The sequence below is a fragment of the Ambystoma mexicanum genome, chromosome 7q (genome assembly GCF_040938575.1).
Source record: "Ambystoma mexicanum isolate Mex_15411 chromosome 7q, UKY_AmexF1_1, whole genome shotgun sequence".
In the NCBI taxonomy this organism is placed as follows: domain Eukaryota; kingdom Metazoa; phylum Chordata; class Amphibia; order Caudata; family Ambystomatidae; genus Ambystoma; species Ambystoma mexicanum.
In genome coordinates, this window is record NC_090941.1 from 946,048,356 (window position 1) to 946,071,892 (window position 23,537).

Here is a 23,537-nt window from a genome sequence, read left to right on the forward strand (position 1 = left end):
ACTATCAAAAGTCGGCGGCGATGGGAGTGGGCATGTGACGCCAGCCGAACGGGACGCCCTGGTGTGAAGAGAGGTCCGTTTCAATGGAGCATCAAATCGATCCCCTACTTGGGGGTTCATATCCCCGCACACCCAACAGAGGTTTACCAAGCTAACTTCCCGCCACTCTTCGAAGAACTAGAAAAGGATCTGACCCGCTGGCAACCCCAAGAGATCTCCCTCCTAGGCCGGATCACGGTGTGCAAAATGAACTTACTCCTGCGCTTCCTCTATGCCTGTGCCGCCCTCCCGATCACCATTCCGCTTCCCCCCTTGCAGCGGCTCCAAAGGAAGATGGTGGACTTCATCTGGAAAGGGAAGAAACCAGGCATCCCGCGGAGAACAATGATGGCCAGTACGAGATTGGGAGGCCTGGGGGTCCCTGACCTCTGCAAATACCATATGGCGGCACAGCTGGCCCACCTCCAGGCATGGGGACTCGCTACGGGTCGACCGAAATGGGTGGAGATCGAACAATCCTGCCTCTCTCTTCCCCTTCGCTTCCTCCCGTTCTTACCCACAGCTTTACGCCGCAGCTGGCCGGGCACTCTCACAGATACAAAACAAACTATTAGGGCCTGGGAGTGAGCTCGCAGACACCGGGGCGTCCCAGGAGACTTGAGTGCACTCTCCCCAATCTTCCTCAACCCAGCTTTCTCCCCCGGGGCCCGTCCCCAAAACTTCAGAAACTGGGTCGCAGGGGGCCTCGCCACCTTAGGACAACTTTTTGAAGGGGACTCCCCCCTAACCTTTGAACGCTGCAAGATGACTTTTCAGTTAGCGGAAACGGATAGGTACTCCTACGCTCAGCTCAGACACTGGTGTTCTCACCCACAGACCTGAGCGGCGGCTACAAGACCCCTTACCTCACTGGAACTGACGGTGAGCGACCTACCGACCCGGGGGAAAATACCGACCTGTATAGGCTGCTACAGGAGGACCCCCTCCGGTCCAGGCCTTCCTACATGTCCCAATGGGAAACTGACCGCGGAAACGCCATTGAGGACCATACATGGGTAGACATTTGGACAAGAACGCGGACGTCTTCCCGCTGTATAACCAACAGGGAGTGTGCCCATAAACTACTCCTGCGCTGGTATTACCTCCCTCTACGCCTTCATCACTTCCAACCAGCACTAAACCCTCTCTGTTGGTGACTTTGCGGCCTCCCAGGATCCTACTTCCACATGTGGTGGACCTGCCCCCGGGTGCAGGAGTTTTGGTCTCTCTGTCTAGCCACCATTAAAGACGTCACCCAGGCGATCCGCTCATGCCCGAACAGGTCCTTTTAGGGATTCCATCGTCCGGTTCATACCCGCGGTCGGGGAAAAGAGCGGCCCTGATATCCTATTAGCGGCCAAGATCACGGTGGCCCGCACCTGGAAGTCCGCGGACGGACCCTTGATGGCCCTTTGCTGGGTCAAACCTTGGGATATTTTAATAGCTGAGAAAGTCACGGCAGCCAGGGCGGGTCTGCTTCATCGTTTTCGGGATATCTGGGAACCAGTGCTAGACTATGACCAGAATTACCCGGCTCTGACCTACAAACCGCCCCTGATTGCAAGGGCCCTAAACGCTATGGAGGACCCACCAGGGCCGCCGAGCCAGTCTGACTAAGGCCGAGAACTATGCTTGCCGGGGAACGTATGGGGTGGGTGACGGGGACTCTGGGTTACACGACCTGAGATACTATATGTAATGTCCTTGTATAATCTCTCCTGTGTGTCGATTGATAAATAAACAAATTAAAAAAAAAATCCTGCTTCGTTTGCACTAACTTGCAGCCCCGAGTGGAGCCCCAACCCGGTGATCCTGGGGGTGCAACCGGGCGGGCAGGTGACTAGGGGGTCCAAGAATGCCACTGCGGCAGATACGGGTAGCCGTGGCTGAGCTCGAAGATCTTAGCCGGCTGAAGGTGTTGCAGGCACATGGCCCGGACTGCAGGCAGTCGCAGGGAACAGTCGGGTTCACGACCGCAGTAAAGTCGGTGGGCGCACCCGCCTGGGAGGCAGCTCGTGGTAGAAGCCAGCCCCAGGAGACGATCGAGTGCGTACCCCTAATCAGGGAAGTGGCACAGGGGCGGGTTCTGGCCTGGAAGGCGGCCACAGAGACAAGCGGCTGCCAAAGTACTGGATGCCTCAGGAGAGAGGCTGCGGATTCTGCCATCTCTCGGGGAGCTGTCCCGCAAACAGTAAGGTGTGGAGGCCTGTGGGGAGAACGGGTCACAGGACGCTGGTCAGAGGCCCTTCCAAAGTAAAACAAGTGATGTGTGGGACAAGAAGGCGGCAGGTCTGTAGCCTCTCCAGTGAAGGAGGGGATCCCCTGGGATGGCGTCTCTGTGAGCAATTGGCAGGGCGCCCTGGGGTGAGACTGTTTAATAATATAGCAGGAGAGGGGGGTGACGGTTGTGCAGCCCCTGTAGTCAATCCTGCGCTTGGGTTCTCAAATAGGCACTGAGTGATATTCTGGACTGTGGTCCTTGAGGAGAAGCTGGAAGGCATGGCGGGCGCAGCCTCATTGGATACCCCGGTCCCAGTGGCGCTGGTCAGTACAGCGGAGTGGGGGATCCTGCATTAGAGGAACCTGCAATGCATTTTGCCAGGGTAAAGGGGAAAGTGCTGGCAGAAAGTGGGGTGCGGTACTCAATATTTTTGCAGAAGAGAGAGATTTCTGAGTGCAAAGAGGTGCAGGCCTGGGGACAAGGCGATTTCCGCTAGCAACAATATTGAAAGGCCAGCAAAAAATGGACAAATGCACGGACCCCAAAAGCAGGCAGCAGAAACATGAGGATGCGGGCCAGGTGGCGAAGGGCACTGGTGGGTGAATCCAGAGGGGTGACCCTGGACGCCCTGGTGGAGGCCATTCAAGTTACTTGAGGGGAGCATTAAAGAGGTGGGGGTGGATGTGAGGACGGATCTGCGGAAGGTGTTGGAAAGGGTAACGGAAGTGTAAAAGAGGGCGTGCAATGTTTAGGATGACGTGCAACAACTCTAGCACAAGGTAGCTGGCCTGGTGCAGAGACTAGGAATTTGGAGACGAGGACGGAGGACACCCGATCCAGGCATTGCAATATCCGATTGGTAGGGTTCCGGTGAGGGAGGAAGGAGCCCGTGCGGAGCTCTTTGTGGCACACCTTATTCTGGACACTTTAGGTGTGAAGGGACTTTCTAAGCTTTCTACAGTCGAACGGGTGCACAGGGTGACAAGCAGGGCCGCCTGGGGGGCCACAGAGAGTTATAGTGGCCAAGATTCTGAATTTCAGGGACACGATCCTGCAGAAGTCCCGAAAGGTTGGCTACTACGAGGGGGTAAATACAAAGCTGCTCATCTTCCCAGACTTCACATTGTAGGTACAGCGACAGCAGAGAACTTATGATACAGTATGGCGCGCCATCGAGAACTTAACATTAAATACATGATGTCCTTTCCCGCCAAACTGAAGGTCATAGCGGATGGCAAATCTTGGTTCTTTGTGTCACTGCAAAAAGTGTGGAATTGGTTAGACTCAGCGCCCGGGCTCACGGGTGGAGGGGTGGAAGGGAGAGTGCAGTCAGGGGACTGATCTTTGATCGGCGGTGAGCCGGTTTGATGGGTGGTGGCTCGCACCTGGACTTGGATAGTATTTGAAGGTCCTGGGGTTGTGTAAGTGAGATGATGGGTGGGACGGGAGCGAGATGGGGGGTGTGGCCATGGACCAACGGTCGTTCCCCCACTATAGGGGGGAGGAGCGTGGAGAGAATTGCTGAGGGGGTCATGAGTTGTGGGGAGGGGAAGCAGGGTCTAGTTTTGGGAGGGCATGAGGGAGGTGGGGGAGTTTGAGTTGGGGGGATACAGAGATGGGAGGAGGAATGTTTGGGGGAGAGTAGGGGGCTGTGAATTTGTTTAGAAATGGTTGACAGGAGGCGCAGTGGCTGGGGATGCCTGGGGGAGGGGTAATGGGTGGGCTTGGGGGTAGGTGGGTGGACGGGTTGTAGGGAATAATTTTCGGGGTTGGTCGAGTTGACAGTTGGGTGCTTGTTTGATCAGTTGGTTGAGGTTTGTAGTTGGGTTGGCAGTATAGATTAAGATGGTTTCTTCTGTACAATGTGAGTGCGGATTGGGGGTTGGGGGTGAGGGGATGGGCCGATTACTGAATCCAGCATGGGGGGGGTGATTATTTGAAGATTGCGACTTGGAATGTCCGGGGTCTAGGCAAACGGCTGAAATGCCAGCAAGTTAGGGGGTTCCTGAGGCGGCATGGGTTCCAGCTGGACCTATTATGACACCCACATGGTACAGAAGGATTTGGATTCACTAAGAAGATGGCGGGGGAGGGTGGTGGGGACATCTTACTCGACATATGCTAAGAGGGGTCCTGATTTGGGTGGCGTCGGAGGTTCCTGTCCAAGTGGATATGGTTCTGACTCATGACGTTGTGAGGGCAGTGGTGCTCATTGGTACGCTGGTGGGGAGGGATCTCTGCATGGTCAATTGTTGTGCGCCTATTGTAGATGACAGAGTAATTCCCGTCGGTACTGGTGCGGGTGTGGGGGGCAGAGAGGGTCTGCTCATATGGGACAGGGATTTCAATTGTCTTTTGGACCTGAAATTGGATAGTACGTGGAAGACAGGTCTGCTGAAACAGCAGGCGGCATCACTGTAGAGGGTAGTTTAGGACCTGGATTTTCGTGAAATTGTGGCATGATTTGACACAAAATACTTGGGGAGAGTCCTTTCAGGTCACTCCCCCTTAGTAACGCATTTGGAGGGATTACGGCAGAGATAACTGGTATGGTTGTGGCGTCTGTCGGCTACGGCCCTGTAGGACGTGGCCTTTGGGGAAACACTGCAGTAGGCAATAGTGAAGTTTTTTCGATATTAACGAGGGATCGTGGGGGTAAGTGGGGATCCTGTGCAAGGCCTTTCAAGGCCACAATCGGAGGGGTCTGTATATCCAAAACAACTGGAGTTAGGAGGACTCTGCAGGAGAAACTGCAAAAGATGGAGGTGGTGGTGGCTGGTCTAGAGAAGGATATGGCGGAGGGACGAAGTACAGGGGAAGAATTGGTGTGGGTCTTGCTCTCCCATCGTGAGGCACAAGAAGCATTATCAAAGTTTGATAGCGGCAGGTGGGTTGTTCTGATTAATGGGGAAGGGGATAAGGCGGGGCGACTTTCCAAGATGCTGGAGGAACAAGTTAGGGAATTGCTGTGGAATACAGGGAGGAGGAGGGTCTCGCTAGCAACCTCACGGTGTCCAGGCTTGAAGGGGGGGCCTTAATCTGCCGAACTACGAATGGTACTTTATGGCGGCACAGCTGCTGGTGATACTAGTGTGGGCAGACGCGAGGGAGTGGGGGGATTGTGGACAGGCCTGCTGGGGACTCTCCCGGCTCATCGTAAGAGAATAAATCTGCTGTGGGGCACGGTCAGGCGTAGAGGGGCCACTAATGTATTTCGAGTGGTGTTGAAGACATGGAAGAAGCTTCTAGGGAGTCTACAGTGACAGGTTTATATAGTGCTGATTTCCTGTGGAGTTTGGATTCAGGGTGCTTTAGTAGGCAACAAGGCAGATCGGATTCTCACATCTTGAGGATAGGGAGTGTCAGACAGTTGGGGATTTTTTTGAGGGCGAGACACTGATATTGTTTAAAGAGTGGTTGGTTCGATATGGGATCTAGAGGGGGCAGTTCTTTACTTACGGGACAGTGACCAGGCAACTGGCCAGAATGTGCAAAGATATATCGCGGTGGGGCCAAGTATGAGCACGTTGATGCAGGTGGTACTCAAACAGGAGTGTGTGGGGGGGGCTAAGATTTGCTGACTTTACCAAGCAATACGGGGGGCGTTTCCCTCGAGGGATCTGGCAGTCATGAGCAAGTGGAAGTAGGATGTGGGGGCCAGATTTCGGAAGCAGAATGGGTAAAAATGTGGGAACAAGTCGGGAAGGTTTCGATGAATGTCAGGTTGAAACTCATTCAATTTAACGTTTTACATAGCGTTTATGTGACCCAGACGATACTACGTGCAATGTGTAAGACCGTGAGTCAGGATTGTCCCAGATGTGGAACCGGGCCGGCAGGGATCTGACGCATGCGCTGGGGATGCTCTGTGATTGCACGTTATTGGCAAGCAGTGATATTAAAGATTAATGAATTGCTGCATTTCAGCTTTGAGTTCAGTCTGAGTGTGTGTTTGTGGGGTCTGATGCGGGTGAAAAACGATAAAAAATAAGGAGACCTCTGGCTCAGTCCATGTTGATACTGGCAAAACGGCAGGTAGCCTTTGCCTGGAATAAACCCCAGGGTCTGTCCTTGGTAAATTGGATGGAAGACATCCGTAGGTGGGGGGTGGCAGAGTTGGTCATTTTGCAAAGAGCTGGGACCCCGAGCTGGAGAAAGGGGGTGGTGGTAGATTGGAGCCAGCTGTTAAACAGAATACATTCCTCTGCAGATTTGAAGCCTCATTGAATGGGAAGGGTGAAATATCGACATGTTCAAGAAAGGAGTGGCAGGCAGTGGTTGGGGATCCGGGGAGGAGAAGATAATGTTTAACCGCTGTTGAAAGGAATTGTTGGTCAGCATGCTGTTTGATGCATTCTGTTGTCAATTTTCTGATAATGTTGGTAACCGTCATTACTACACTGTGATTTCTGTGCTTATGAAAACCCTGAATAAACAAATGTATTTTTTTTTTCAAACTAAGAGTAAATTTACTTCTGAATCTTGTTTTTTTTGTAGGTAGTTTATCCTGATGGACAGGTGCAGGTGATTCATCCAAAACCTTCAGATTTTCGAAATCCTGGTCCTTCAAGACACCGATTAATTACTCAAGTGTATCTCTCACATTCTGCTTGGACAGGTACATAATATTAATCTGTTGTGGTGTTAATTTTAAAAATGAGTCATTGGTTTATTTATTTTAAATTTTTAAGCTGCTTTGCTTCCACTTGCACCCTGTCCTTAGAATCCTTCGGCACCCACGTTTAACTTCCAGGTTTATGAAGAGGCACAACCACCTTCTTAACCACTAAGATTGTTCATTGACTGTAGCTTGGACAAGGCCCTGAATGTCTAGAGTACCAATCTGGCAGACCGATCATAGACAGAACCTTTGCTTGAAATGATAGAAATGAAGTGCAGGCACTTGCCATAGGTACGAGTTAGTACAAGAAATATGGAGTTGGTCGCAAACAAAATGGTTTAAAGGGATTGACCCTTTGTCACACCCCTACATGTCTTTCGGGCATGGACTGATGTTCTCTGGCAACATTTAAAATATTGGAATCGTCACACCTTTAGACATAATGAACCATCATGTGTCAACCTAACCCGCAGCAGATATTTGGTGAAATCGACAGTACAGGAGGCACTGCTGCCCTACCCACACCACCATTAGGCAGAGTCCCTCCACTGGGTACAGTCACCCCATTTGATGCACACACCCCCATCAGACACCATCAGCTGTATTGGCTAAGTCACCCACTTTTCCTCAATCAGACATTGTTACCCCAAGCAGCCGACAACCTCCTTAAAGCACAATCAAGCCTCATCAGGATCATGTCATGCAACACCCCATTATCCACAAATCAACTCCACCCTGCTCCAGTCAGCCACCATTAACCACATCATATAATAACCCCACCCCAATCCAATCAACCCATTGAGATCCATTGCTCCCAATCAAGTGACTGGAAAAAAGTGGAACCAGCAAGAAGGAAAAGTCTAATTAGATCAAAAGGGAGAAGGGAAAAAAAGAAGGAATAAATTAAAGGAAGAAAGGCACAAACAGAAAATGAGAAAGCAAGAAAGATATAACCATAGAAAGGAATCAATAAAGAAAGAATTAATGGAAAATGAATTGAAATAGAAAAAAAAGGATTCCAAGATGGCCGCCGGCCGGGGGGGCCCTGTTAATCACGGCTCGCCCCAGTTTAAAAGTGAACAATAAAGCTGTTCTTGACCCCCCCATCCTTGAAAATGAATGCAATGGGAACCCCCCCCACTATGGCAGCAGAGCAAGCATGGCTTTTCGCAGTGAAAAAAACAACTGCAGCGGCACAAGAGACAGCCTGAAGATTGGAAAAAAATAGGGCATGGTGGCTACCCCGTGAGCTAGCTGCAAGGGAGACAGAGTACCTCATACATTTCAGCGAAGCCTACAACGGATGACAACAAGCGCACAACTGGGAGCAGAGTGAGTGACATTTCAGAGGGGGAGCCCCTTTTATCCAGAGTCTGAATGCAGTAGCGGTCTTGGAGACACGACCGCTGGCTGGTGTGGCGGGTAGTAGGCTGAGCAACATCTCAGAACAGCAGAGTTCCCTCCGGCAGATTGCGGAGTCGGGTGAGGCTGCGTCCTCCCCAAGAAACTGCATGCGGCATGCCGTGCAGGGGCATCAACAATAGCGGAACGGATGACTCAATAAAACATTTGCTGCCCGAAAGTAACGCTGAGGAAGGCCAGAGGTGGACGGCGTAGGGTCCTGCTGTGACCAATGTGGGCGTCAACCTGGGAATCTCATGAGCTGCATACCGCAGGAGAGGAGGAGCGTGGGGGCCCCAGGCCGCCTTGGCTTTATATTAAAAGAGATGGCTCACAGGGGAGGGATCCATTTTTGTGCAGGCAGTAGACAACGTGAGCATTAATAAGAAGGTGGGCCTGCATCTCAGTGTGATCTGCAAACGAGAAGAGGTTGAGACATATCCGGCACCTGGTGGTGAGGAGGCGCCCCTCAAGTTAAACGACTAAATGCCAAATGACATTGCCTCATAGTAGAGTATAGCCCCGCTGGGTGCACTTTGAAAGGGGCAAGATAGTACAAGAGCACAGGCTTTACTTATGAGAGATCTTCCCAGCTCAATGCGAGGACACTGGCTAATATAGAGCTGCAGGCACCACCTATGTAGATACGACGTGGACCGGACCCGACTGTGAGCAACAAACCAACAGTGACTGGGAGGATCCCACGCCGTGACCTCAGAGGGTGGGATCCGTATATTAGGGTGCTCGGATCACAGTTGGTTGAGAGCCACGATCATCAGGAAGATGGCGTCTGTCAAGAAATATTCTAAGTGGCATGGTCCTTTAGAGGGGGAAATGTTCCCCTGGGTGTAATACGAGTGGGGGCAAAATAGTGTTGGAATCTGGGCCTCACCCATAACAGAACTCCCTAGCGCAATGAGTGGACACTAAGCAATCTATGACCACAAGCATTAACAACGCAGAACTGAGGCGGACTCGGGCCATCTGTGTGCAGTGAAGTCGGTAAATTATTGGTCTGAGCGACTGCCCCATCCTAGTTTTTGGAGAGCAGGACCTGCACACCTTGGCATACGGATCATATCGGACGGTGCGTGCGAGATCGTCAAGTGGATAATCCTAAGGGAGGCACATGTCGAAAAGCAAAGGAAGAAGACGGAATAAGGGTAACTCGGCACATCACACATTGAACGCTCGTGGGGCTGAGGGTACAATCACTAGGTGTCGGCAGACACAGGCGCATGGAACTCCAAGTGTGGCCCAATCTTCACAATTGCTATCACGTGACAAGGACATTCCAGACCATTGGGATACAATGGCGATTACCAAAGAAGATTTGATGGAATGTTTAGCACACTACCAGCAACGCCTCAAGGAATCTCTTCAGGAGCAGATTTCCTCTTTAAGAACTGGCTTAAAAAGTTCAGTATAGGAAATCAAAGGTGAAATCTTGAAATTAGGCGAGCAAGTAGATACGAATGAGCGAGCCTTGCATGAACTTGCTGAAGACTCTCAGAAAAATTATGACGCTATAGAACAACTGGCACGTATGTCGCACAATTTAGAGCTTCAGTGTGAACATCTCGAGAATAGGTCGAGGCGCTGGAACATTAGTTTTAAGAATGTTCCGTAAGAAATTGTGGACAAAGATCTCAAGCAATCAATCCAAACCTTTTTGTGCTGAACTGCTCCTGGAGATTCCCTCGGACGAGATTGATTTAGATAGGATACATAGAGTGGGACCGATAAGAAAAGAACCGGGGGGCCCCCGACCAAGGGATGTTTTGGCAGCCTTCACGTTTTATGGGCAGAAAGAGGAAATTTTGAGGGCAGCACAAGCAGGCACATCTTTGACCATCAATGGCTCGGAAGTACAGCTCTTCCAAGACTTAGCATATTCTACTCTACTTAAAAGAAGGTTGGTGGGACCAGTCACCAGAATTCTTAAGCAGGAAATGTTTGATATAGGTGGACTTTCCCATTTGGTTTGCCATTTTCCTGCAAGGGCAGGTAGTTCAGAGTGACAATGTGCAACAAATGCCTTGATGTGGTGGCACCAGAGAGTAGGGGGCCGACCCACCCAGCAGAGTCGCCAATGGTCCATGGTGAAATGGGACAAAAAGCACATGCCTCGAGAGGTTGGGAGAAGCCGATGGACATGCCACGCACAGAGTTGTGATGGAAGTGGGGCCACGTATACTGCTGAGTGTGGGCTGTGACATCAGACTTGGACTTGTTGGGGGGAGAGCTAGGGTAGTTGTTTGGGAGCACGGCGAGGTAGAAGGTTGGGTTAGGGGGCCTGATTGGGATCTAAGGGAGAGAGATAGTTTCTCTCTCTGCTGTTGGTAGGATCCAGGTAGTTTACTGGTACATGGTCAAGGACTTTCCCTGTTGTTGTCACTAGGATCCATGAACCGCCCTGGGTCGTTGCAAGGGGGGATGGTGTGGGAAATGGAGGGTGATCTGCTGGCCATGTGAAATTATGTGGGTTGTGGGAGCAGGCAAGAGAGCAGGAGATGTAATGGCCCAAACATGGGTTATTCATACAGTTAGAGGTAAAAATCAAGCAAACATGGGAGCTTCCCAGTGGGAGTTAGTGATAAGGGGCCAAAGAAGGGAGAGGGAATTTCAACGACTGGGGAATGTTCATGGGTTTTAAAATCACTACCTATATTAGAGGGCTGAACTCGCCAGTAAAGCGAAGTAAGCTGGAACACTTTTTGAGGCATGAGAAACCAGACTTTTTCTCGTGCTCCAAGAAACCCATATATGCAGGAAGGACAGATTGTGAATTCGAATAAGGGGCTATCCTAAGATTTTCTAGGCCAATGCGAATGACAAAAAAGCAGGGGTTTTAATAGCATTTAGAAACAATCCTGATATGGTTATTTTGGTCTCCACAGAAAATAAGCTAGGGCGATACCTATTCGTTAAGTTTCGTATTAAGACTAAGATATTTACTGTAGCAATGGTGTATGCACCTATCTCCGGGCATGATGGTTTTCTCAGGGCCACAATGGTGGCACTTGAAAGCATCGCAGAGGGGCATGTTATGCTATTGGTGATCTAAATATAGCTTGGGATGTGGAGATGGATAGAAGTTGTGTAGAATATGTGCCAAAGGGCACACCGTCCCAGCAACTTAAAGAAAAGTTCAAACAGTTGGGGTTGGTAGACGTGTGGCGTGTTTGTAGGGGTAAGGAAGCGGGATTCACATTCTATTCACATGTTCATAGATTCCAGTAGCATATAGATTATACCTGGCTGTCCTCCGGACTGGTAGGGCGAATCCATGAAGTATCCCCGGGGGCGATTGCGTTATCCGATCACGCACCTTTGGAGGCGATGTTAGACATGACATTTCGACGAAGCTGACTTTGGCCGTGGGTATTACCAGAATGGATCCTAGAAGATACGGTCTTATCAGCTGAGATAGGGTGAAGGTTCAGACCTATTTCAGCGAGAATGAGATGGCAGATACCTCCCTGGGTATATGGTGGGACGCCTTTAAAGAGGTAATGAGGGGGGAATTGATTGCATGTAAGGCCCTGAGGGTAAAATTGAGTCGACGGTTAGAGAAGGATTTAGAGGCTCAACTTAAGGAAATAATTATCCCCCCGCTTGGGACACAATGAAAACCTAGAGCTAAATAATATTATTATGTCAAGGGGAATGGAGCGGAGAGACTATTAGCACGACAACTGACACAGAGGGGGCCGCCCAAACGATTCTTAAAATTAGGGAGGGGGAAAGGGAGGATGTGGCTAATACAGAGGGAATTATATGGCGTTTTGAACGCTTCTATGGAGCTATGTATTCCTCAGATAGACCTCGGGATTAACCACAGAATACCTATTTTGCCGATGTAACTCTCCTGATGCCGTCAAAAGAATATAGGGAACACTTAAAGAAGGATATCACTGAGGAGGAAGTTAGTTCAGCTATTGGCAAACTCCCCTTGAATAAGGTTCTGGGTCCTGATGGCTTTACTGACATTTTCTGTAAGAAATACCAGAAATCCCTCATCCCCCATCTAGCGCGATAATACAGTTCCTTTGAAAGAATCGGGCACATTACAGCCTCAATGGATCAGGCCAATTTGGTTATATTCCCGAAACCGGGCAAAGACTCGACACAGTGCGGCTCATACTGCCCAATAGCGCTAATCAATATCTATGCTAAAATATATACCAAGATTTTGGCCTCACGATTGGAGGATAGACCTCAAATTTTAATATGACCTGATTAGACAGGTTTTATTAGGCAACGCCAAACTTTTGACAATACAAGAAGGGTCTGTCATTTAATAAAAAAGATTGAGAGGCGTGCAATTCCAGCGGTGGTCCTTGCTTTAGATGCCAAAAAAGCATGCGACTGGGTGGAATGATAGTTTCTCTTTCAAACAACAAGAATGGGGTTCGGGGAACGCTTGCTCTGGAGGATACAAGCCAATTATTAAACCCCTGCCCTACGTCTGTCCATTAATCGACAGCTTTCTGGCTCTATCCGGCTGGAGTGGGGGACCAAACAGGGATGCCCGCTGTCTCACTTGCTTTATGCAATTTATCTCGAACCCCTTCTGAAGCGACTACGTGAAGCACCGGGAGTGAAAGGTATTCATTTTGGGGGATGCCAACATAAAATAATGGCATTTCATGATGACATACTGTTGGCTCTTTGAGACACAGTGGAGTCCTTGAGGGCGGTAGTTTTGGAGTTGACTTTCTTAGGGGAAGTGTCAGGTTTAAAAATCAATACACACAAATCAAAGGTATTCATTCGAGGGGATTGGGTCCTCCGACGTATTCTATATCTATGACAGTAATCACCACAGCTGTGCTGCTTCGGAAAAATTTCCTGCGTCGAGGACGTCATCCTCGAGGGCCTCCGTCGAGCCGACGTCACCGGATGTTATAAGTAGGACGCACGACACCCATAGCCTCAGTTCTGTTTTTTCCGCGAACGTGTTCGCTTCGGAGATCACAGCGCGCCTCGATTCTACTGAATCCTGTTCTTTCGGTTCTTCGCACATGTTTCTTCATTGCTATCGAATATGTCGTCTTCGGCTTCTTCCACCCCGCGGTCCGGGTTTAAGAAGTGTCGGGTGTACGGGTCCAAGATGTTGCTGACGGACACGCACAACGCTTGCCTCTGGTGCCTCGGGGAGGACCATGATACGGACGACTGTGTCGACTGCCAATCGCTCACATCGAAGGCCTTGCAGGAGCGTAAGAAGCTGCTGTCGGTCGGTAAGGTGGCCAAGCCCCGGAAGTCGCGTTCCACAGGTCTTTCGAGGGACAATTCGAGGGGCGACTCTCTGCATCGTTGTCGGGAGTCGGTCCCGCCATTCCTCTGCCTCTTCGAGACACTCCAGGAAGCGCCGTCACCGGTCGCCTTCCATGTCCTCTTCCGAGGACTCTGCCCGTCGGCGGGTTACTTGTCCAAACAAGCATTCCACTCCTGAGGAATGGGATTCCTTCCGAAAGGAGATGTTGGCGATTTTTCAATCGCAGGGCTCCGGTCCATCTGCGCTGTCTGAGGACGCCAGTCGTGGCCGTGCTAGAGACACCGCTCGTCCGCCTTCGGGCTCGAGCAGTCATCGCGACCACCGGGCGCCTTTGAGGTCCCGGTCGGACAAGGATGGTCGCTCTAGACATGCTCGTTCCAGGTCCCGGTCCTCGACGCCATCGAGACCGTGTGAACCTGTGAAGTCTTGGAGAAAGACATCGACGCCGGCGGCGCCGAGGTCCTCGACGGACTCTCTCGAGGCCCCACCTCTGAGGAAGTCGTTGATGCCATCGGCCCCCAGGCTGTGGAGAGACAGGCTCGGGGCTCTGCCCTCGAGGCCTGTGTCGACGCTGTGGAAGCTGACGGCGCCGCGCTCGACGTCGACGCCGATTCCATCGACGCCTTTTGAGGTGGTTTTGTCGGGGATGCCTGGTGGTACGGGGGAACCCCCTAGAAAAGCTCTAGCAATAGCAAAACATGTCTTTGTTCCTTTTTCGGTTCGCTCTTTCCAGCCTCTGGATTATATTTCTGAGGTGGATGAGGGGTCTGAGGAAGGGGTGGTTCCTGTAGAGGTCCCTGATGACATTGTTTCTGGTCATAGCCAGCTTGAGGAGCTGCGCCAGTCATTGCATGACGCCAGTGGGCTCGACACCTCTCCAGAGGTGGAATTTAGTAGGCCTGAGCCTGGCACGCATGCCGACTCCTCTTATCAGTGCCTGATATCGAGGGTCACGGATTACCTGGGGTGGTCTGCCCCTCCTGGGGATTTTCAGCAGGATGCCCTGACTGATATCCTGGACCATGGTCCACCAACTGACCCGGTGCTGCCATTCCATATGGCTTTGCAGAGAAGGGTAGCTGCGGCTTGGACTTCTCCGGAGAGTCTCCCGGCAGTGAGCAAGTCCTTGCCGAAGAAATATCGCCCAGCCAGTGGCGACCCCTGCTACTTAACCACGCACCCCACTCCGGAATGTTTGGTGGTGCAGACAGCTACGGCCCCCGCAAAGCAGGAGTCGTACCCTACCATCCCTCCTGATAGGGACTAAAAACGTTTTGACGGCTGGGTGAAGAAGGTATTTTCTTCTGGGGGTATGGCGCTTCAGGCTGCCAACTCCGTTTGTGCCTTGTCTCGTTTCACGCACACTCTGTGGAACTGTATTTCCCTAGCGGCTGATCATATTCCCGAAGGGGAGGAACGGGATGGTTTCCTTGCTATCGTGCAGAATGGCAAGGATGCCATGTGTGAATCCGTTCAGTTGGGTCAGGACATGGTTGATTGCGTCAGCCGGTCCATTGCAGCAAGCACCGTAATACGCAGGTTTGTGTGGTTGCGGAAGTCGGGTTTTGCTCCTGATGTTCAGGCCCGCCTCCTCAACATGCCCTTTGATGGTGAACATTTTTTTGGCAGCACGGCTGACGAGAGTCTTGAGATGTTGCAGACCTCCAAAGCTGCAGCAAAGTCGTTGGGCACTTCTGTCCGCCAACCTCTGCCTTTTCGTTCTAGGGGACAGCAATGGAGGGGAGGTTCCTTTCGATATTACTCGTCCTTTAGTAAATCGAGAGGAGCTGCTAGTCAAAGGGGCAACCGCAGGAGTGCCAGAGGTGGAAAACAAGGTACTTGAGGTGCCACGGCCGCGCTAGCAGTTGCCTCTTTGCCCTCAGGCACTGCCTCACCCGCTTCAGCTCAGTCATGAGGCCCATGCTTCTCTGGTTGGAGGAAGGCTGGCGCAGCATCTTGTAGAATGGCGTGCCATTACTTCAGATGTGTGTCTTCAAAGGCTACTGTCTTCCTTTTCGGCAGAGGCCTCACGACAATCCACCGGGGAACCTCTCTGAAGAGTCTGGATCCGCTCCTTGCGCAGGAAATACAATCCCTCCCGGAGAAAGGCACTATAGAACTGCTGCCTGTAGCGGAGAGGAAAAAGGGATGGTATTCCCTTTATTTTTTGATTTCGAAGAAAGACGGAGGATTGAGACCCATCATGGACTTGCGTGGTTTGAATAAGCTCCAAGAAGGTTCAAGTTCAAAATGGTTACTCTATCTCAAGTCCTCCACGCCCTTCAACTTCAGGACTGGTTGGTGTCTCTCGACCTCAAGGACGCTTATTTTCATGTGCCGATCCATCCCAAGCACACGAAGTACCTGGGGTTCGCGGTTGGTGACTCGCACTTTCAGTTTCGGGTCCTGCCGTTCGGATTGACCTCCACCCCGAGGGTTTTCACCAAGCTCATGGTGGTGGTGGCAGCGTATCTCAGGAAAGGGGGGATTCACGTCTCCCCCTACCTGGACAATTGGTTGATCAGAGCGCGCTTTCCCGAGCAAGTCCTGGATCATCTGTCAGTCACCTGCCACTCCCTTCACAAGCTGAGCTTCTCCCTCAACTTAAAGAAGTCTCACTTGATGCCAACTCAGCGGCTCCAGTACATCGGAGCAGTGCTCGACACGTCCCTGGGGCAGTGTTTTCCTCCCCAGGTGAGGGCTCACTACATTCAGCAGATGGTGCACAAGTTTCAACATGCCCAGAGTCTCCCAGCGTTCGAGTTCTTGAGGTTGCTCGCCCTCATGGCATCCTGCATTCTTCTGGTGCCAGAGGCCAGGTTGCGGATGAGATCTTTGCAATGGGCTCTCAAGCTCCGGTGGTCACAGTCCTCTGGCAGGATGTCGGACCTCGTTCAGTTGCCGCCCTCGGTCACCCAGGACCTTCTGTGGTGGGCCGTCGAAGGCAATCTGATGAGGCGGGCTCCGTTTTGGCTGCCTGCCCTGGACGGAGGTGACGATCGTGATGGACGCGTCCCTCACGGGATGGGGAGCTCATGCCAACGAGCTGATAGACAGCGGTCGTTGGTCTCCGTCGGAGTCCAGACTCCATATCAATCTGTTGGAGCTGAGGGCCGTCAGGCTTGCCCTGAAGGCTTTTCTGCCGACTGTGCGAGGAAAGAATGTCCTGATTCTGACGGACAACACAGTGGCCATGCACTACCTCAACAAAAAGGGGGGCAGGGTCACTTCCTCTGTGCAGGGAGGCGTTGCAGCTCTGATTCTGGGCCATACAGCAGGGAATTTCGATCTCGACAGTTCATCTGGCCGGAGACGAAAACGAGACGGCGGACGCTCTGAGCAGGCAGAGCGCGATCTCTCACGAGTGGGAGTTGGCTCAGGAGATTCTCCTGGAGATCTTCGCCCTTTGAGGGACCCCTCAAGTGGATCCCTTCGCCTCCAGTGTCAACCGGAAGTGCGAAAGGTTCTGCTCGCGGGAATTTCCTCCAAGAGGAGCCTTAGGAGATGCGTTCGTGGAGGAGTGGTCATTCCCACTGCTGTACGTGTTTCCTCCAGTCCCTGACATCCCTCAAGTGCTGCGGAGGTTACGGAGGTTTGTTTCTCCGATGATCCTCATTGCTCCGGCATGGGCCAGGAGGACATGGTACCCAGACCTTCTCGACTTGTCCTTCTGCCCTCAACGTCATCTTTCTTACCGAGACAATCTGCTCTCACGGGAGGGGGGGTCACGTTCTCCATCCAGAGGTCAGATCCCTCAACCTTCACACTTGGCTCCTGAAAGGTTGAGGTATAAGGATTGGGACCTCCCTGAAGACGTGATGGAGGTGTTGCTTTCGGGCAGACAGCCGGCAACTAAGTCCCTGTGCCGTTGGAGAAAGTTCTGCGACTGGTGCAGGGTTCAGAATGTGGATCCTTTTTCATGTGAAATTCCTGTAGTTCTGTCTTTTTTGCTTTCTTTAGCCCACAGGGGCTTGCAAGTGGGTACCATTAAAGGTTACCTGGCGGCGCTGTTCATATTTAAGCGCTCGTCTGAGGAGTGTTCTTATTTTAAAAATCCTTTAAATTTCTCAGTTTCTGAAAGGGCTCACTAATGTGTTCCCTCCGTCACCTTTCCAGGTGCCCGGTTGGGATTTGAACCTTGTTCTCTAGTTTCTAATGGGTGCTCCATTTGAGCCTTTGCATTCTTGTCCTTTGAGACTGTTAACCCTTAAAACTGTATATTTAGTTGCGGTCACTTCCGCTCGCAGAGTGAGTGAGTTACAGGCACTTTCAGTTAAGCAACCCTTCACTGTGTTTCATAAGGACAGGGTTGTTCTTCGAGTTCGTCCTTCTTTTCTTCCGAAGGTGGTGTCAGAATTTCATTTAAGCCAGAAGGTTGTTCTTCCGGCATTTTATCCTCCTGCGCATCCTGGTAAGGGCGAGGAGAGGCTCCATAGGTTCGATCCTAGAAGAGCTTTAAGTTTCTACGTTTCACGCATGTCCCGGGTCAGAGTGAACGATCGGCTCTTTATTGGGTACGCTGGAAGGCGGTTGGGACAAGCTGTGACTAACCAGACTTTGTCTAGATGGATTATCTTGGCAATTTCTGAATGTTACTGCCTGGCGGGTAAGGACCCTCCTGTAGGCTTACGGGCCCATTCGACTAGGGGTATGGCTGCCTCTACTACCCTGCAGGGTGTTCCTATTCGCAACATCTGTGATGCAGCCACTTGGGCTTCGGTCCATACTTTTGTACATCACTACTCCCTAGATTCTGTCCATGGGCAGGATCTGGCCTTTGGCAAGGCGGTCCTTTACTCTGCAATTTGATTGGGCATTCTAAATTTGTATATTCTAAATTCTTTTTCCACCTCCTTACGTTGGTACTGCTTTGGGAGTCTGTCATAGATACGGAATACGTCGGAGGACCCAATCCCCTCGAAGAACAAGTTACTCTCTTACCTGGTAACGTTCTTTCGATGGGATGGTCAGACGACTTATTCCATATCGCTCCCTCCCTGCCTTCCCCGCTACAGAATTTCTTATGCGATTGCAGCTTACGTTTCCGCAAGGCTTTCTGTGGTCCTACTGGCAGAAGATTGGTGCCACACGTTCTGGGAAAAAACTAAAACTGAGGCTATGGGCGTCATGTGTCCTACTTATAACATTTGGTGACGTCGGCTCGACAGAGGCCCTTCAGGACGGCGTATCGACGTCATCGATGCAGGACGCAGATGCCGAAAGATTTTCCGAACTAGCACAGCTGTGATGATTATTGTCATAGATATGGAATACGGTGGTCGGTCATTTTTTCGAAAAAATAATGTCGAATGACAATTTTTTCGAAAAAAAATGTCGAATTCCGTTTTTTTTAAATTATATATTTATTTTGGGGTTCGGGATAAAAATGGGTAAAACAAAAAAAAATTTGAAAAGGGGGGGGTTTGGGGGGGAACCCCCCATTTCGAAAAAATAAATGCATTAAAAAAAAAATTGACAATTTTTTTTCTCAAAAAAATGACTTTCGACATTATTGGTTTCGACATTATGACTATAAACCATGGAATACCTCGTCGGACCATCCCATCGAAAGAACGTTACCAGGTAAGAGAGTAACTTGTTCATCTCTCACTGTCAAGGCAAAAGGAAAGAGAGATATTTGAGTGCACCCAATTTCAATTGGCGGAAGAGAAAATCAGATATTTAGGGGTTTACATTACGAAGTCTATGACAACGCTATACGAGGCGAATTATCATCGCTTACTCTGCACACTTGAAACCGACTTGTGACGAAGCAATCCACGACATATATTGTGGATGGGGCATATGGCCTCGATTAAAATGGTGACCCTCCCAGTTTTTCTTTACTATTTTCAAGCCCAGTCGGTTTCCCTACCCGGGAACTTTTTTTTTTAATATAAATTGACCAGTCCTTTATTCATCTACATTAATGTATCTGATATATTTCTGAGTTACTTTTTTTTTCAACTTGGTTTTTATTAGCATTTTTAGTCCGACAATCAACTAATGAAACACCCTCCTCCCTCCCTCTACCCCCCCGAACCCCTTGATCCAGGAGTGAACGGTGTAGTCTGTCCCCCTCTCGGGGGTATTCGGTACGGCATTAGATTCCTGTCTCCTCAAACACTTGCTTAAAGGCGACTTCTCAAAGTCTAGGTTTCCCCAGCCTTACGGGTCAGAGTCTTCCTGTGGATCTATGATTCCCAGCAATGTCATAGACTTAGGGCACCATGCTCTGCGCGCACCGTCCTTTAAATATGCTAGTAAAGCAGGCCAGTTGGTCGTGAACTTCATGTGGTCTCCTTGTATTGAATATGTAAGAAACTCCATGGCGAGCACCAACCATATTTTGACAACCCACTCGTGTTCCTGAGGAGGACCTCTGGACTTCCACTTGCGCGCCAACACCATCGCTGCCGACATCATCATGATGACGTATACTTTACGGCAGGGTTTGTGGGAATGTCTACCAGGGCTCCATTCTGGCATATCCTATCCAGGCCTCTGTTCTTGTCCCCCACATTACCCAGGGTCTGCACAACTGCCTGATGTATTGTCTCCCAGTACGTGTCCAATTTTGGGCATTCCCACCATATGTGGACCCATGTGCCAACTCCCCCAGTCTCTCCAGCAGCCCTGGGTGGAGTGTGGATACATCTTGTTCAGTCTGAACGGTGTTAGGTGCCACTGGAACAGCAGCTTTAGCCAAATCTTGCGGATCTGGAGAGACCTAGTTAATTTCGGTATTTGTGCCCACAGAAATTGCCAGTCCCGCTCCCCTATATCGGTACCCATGTCCACCTCCCATTTCCTCATGTACTTTCTGCTTGGTGGGTTTTCCCCCTCCTTTATGTGTTTGTATATTGAAGCCGTTAGACCCCTGTCCCCTGAATGCGTATCCAGGTCTTTCTCGAATGGGTTTAGAGGTTGCGAGCCGGCCTGCTTCAGTTCAGGGTGGGACAGCCAATGTCTCAGTTGTATGTACCCGTATCTGTGCCTCTCATCTAGCTTAAAGTCTGACTTGCACTTCTCAAAGTCCTTAACTTTGCCGCCTTGATACATGTTGCGTACCATATGTCAGCCTCCCTGATAACATGCATCAAATACTGTATTTTTGCAGCCCGGAGTGAATTGTGGGTTCTAGAACAGGGGAGTGTAGGGGGAGGGGAGTGTGGTGATGTGGGCCCATTTCACTGCAGTGTCCCATGCCACTCCTACAGTCGATGTGATTTCACTTGCATACATTTGAGGGGTTCTGTCTACCCTTGGTTTCCGTAACATTCCCTCTAGGTGCCCTGCTACCACCCCCCTGTCCATTGGCCGCCATGGTTTGTCTCGATCGTCCTTCTGCCAGTCCATGAGGATTCGAATTTGAGCTGCAATATAGTATGCCCTGAAGTCTGGCTCCCCCATTCCTCCCCAGGAGGTTGGGATTCTCATGAGAGATGCCGCCAACCTCGTTTTTTTGCGGTTCCAGATGAACCGGCTTGTGCCCTTGTGAAGGGCACTGAAGTAGCTAAGTGCGACTGCTATTGGCAGGGCAGCAAAGTGGTATAATAGCTACGGCAAGACTGCCTTCTTTAGGACATTGATGAGAGGATTTGCTCTTGTAGGTGACACTATGACTAGTAGAGTCTACCTCTATCACTATCAGATCTAGAGGACAAGGAGCACTCCTCAAGTTATACCGGAGACACAAGTCGTGCTCTGAATGCATATTAGAATAGCATGTAAAGCGGATACAGTTACCAGCTGGAGGTTGAGGATTTATCACACTTTTAGGAGGCTTTGTAGATAACTTGCAGAAATTTCAAGCCTTCACTTGCCAACTGCTATGCCCATTTAGGTTGGGTTTTACAGCTCTGGCTGTGTCGCACTTAAAACCTTCCTCCAGAAACCGGCACCAGAAGCAAACATCACTGCCGCCAACTGCACTTGCTGCACTTGGCCAGCACTACGGTTTACGCTATGAATTTAAATACCATTGTTCAACAGGTGAGTACTCGGGTGCAAGAAAAATAGTTGTAATAGTCAGAGTTGGGACAAAATCAGTTACCCTATCTTATGAAGCCCAGCCCTAAGAGGTATGGGGCCTTATGCCCAAAGGTCAAAGGTTCCAAACCATGGTTTCTCCAGGGAAGGCATTTCAGATCTGATGCAGTGGGGTGTGGTGGTTCTTAGAAAGTTCTTTGTAGTAAAATAAGTTTTTACCACACTCCATTTTATTGCCAAGGTCAGCCCTATGAAAGGATCCTTAAACCAGGTTCAACGAGCTAACAGGGAGTTGGGGACAAGGGCTTTACACCCAATTTCACCCTATTGAGGACAGGCAGGGGACAGAATCAGGCAAGTTAACTTGCCTCTAGACACTGATCCTTCCATGTGGCACTTCAGTTCTTCCGGAATTCATGGGACACAGTCTTCTGTTCTTGTTTCGGGTGAGGGAAGCCCATGGGTATTGGGTGTAGATGTCACTTTTCCTGTCAGGAGCTTGTTGCTGTGCTCAACAGACAGTTCCAGTCAGCTTCAAGAAGACCACCCCCAAATGAAGCAAAGGCTAAGATTTTTGCAGTACAGACCCTTGATGTCACATCGCGGGCGTGCAGAAAGATTGTTTCAGTGTGGGTGGGCGGGGCTAGCCGAGGACCGAACAACAAGGTCTCCTGGTGAGCTCTGGCGCCTGATCCCTTGCTGTGGCTCCCCTTCCCTTCCAGAATGCTGCCCCTGAGCCCCAAAATAATGGACAGTGAGTGGAAGGTCTACGCTAAACGACAATGCTGAGAGATCATCAATGGAACTAGCAGGGAAGAAGTAATGAACAGGTAGACACAACTCTGATAAATCCAAATGGCGGACGGACCACGACGTGGAACTCGAGGCGGCCCATGATACGCGCTGAAACACTAAGATGATGCAGTGAGAAGGCAACCCTTATACCCGCACACTACGGATGAAGACAGCGACCTGGCAAAGCAGTGGAACTCTGCATTAAATGAGAAGGGAAAATATGGAATGAGATCCTGGACGGGAAGTTTCAAGTGCAGTACACGCAGACATGACGGATTAAGTATGGGATGACAGATACACAGTCGGCACCGCTGTGGGAGCAGGAGCACTTTCTGAAGATAACTGGAGCCCTGAGAAGAGCAACGAAACTGAGAGAGCAGCCAGGTGTGTGGCGGCGAGTTACGAGATACAGATAGAGCAAAGCGTATCGGAAGACAAAGCGGTCCATGCCGCGCGCCTGGTGAGTTCCTCCCGCCAAGAACAGTGGGTCTCCCAGGGTGAAGCGACGAGCGAGACAGGACAAATTAGAAGGCGGGGAGCCCAGATCTGGATCACAGACAAGTGGGAATCGGAGGATTCCAATGGAGCCCTAAGAAGTGAACATCGATTTTTGAATATAAAGGCGGGTGCCTCCGACATGGGCAGAGCCCTGCTGAAAACGACGAGCCCTCTGACAGGAACTCTGAAGGGGAGAAGGAGACCTGAGCTTGGCGGATCCGGACCGCACAATGGAGGCAGATGAGGGGATTATAACTTAGCTGGAATGCTGAGGAATGGACGTGGTCGACTCCCCCAAAGTCCCATAAGGTCTATAAGGAAAAGAAACGAGGAGCCCAGAGCAGATGAAATAAGGTAAAGTGGGAGGGAAACAAGGATGATATGAGAAGCCATTAAAATTTAGGAATGAGGTGGCCACGGACTACATAAATGGAGAGCTGGACCCGCACTGGGGGAGGAATTTGTACTGCTATAGAACTCTGTGATAATAAGCATACTTAAGAGGCAAATGCGATATACACACTAGAGGGCACATAATCGTATGGTGCCAATCATCTGGGAGGCGGGCCTAGGTACTCAGGACCTCTCCGAAGTGCGTTTGAAACACGAGTTATGGACGTTGGGGGGGGGGGGCTTATGTTATCTTAAAGCACAAAAAGTATAAAGACGTGACTCAATATACAATG

The 23,537-nt window shown here is 50.6% G+C and overlaps 1 protein-coding gene across 1 annotated transcript in view; it reads left to right on the forward strand.

The window, feature by feature from the left end:
• The window catches only part of INTS4 (integrator complex subunit 4), a 1,642,132-nt gene that overhangs the window by 1,599,778 nt on the left and 18,817 nt on the right, over positions 1–23,537 (forward strand). The window contains exon 22 of the mRNA XM_069639944.1: positions 6,758–6,878. Within this exon, the coding sequence (XP_069496045.1) occupies positions 6,758–6,878 (121 nt within the window). The remainder of the gene's footprint in view (positions 1–6,757; positions 6,879–23,537) is intronic.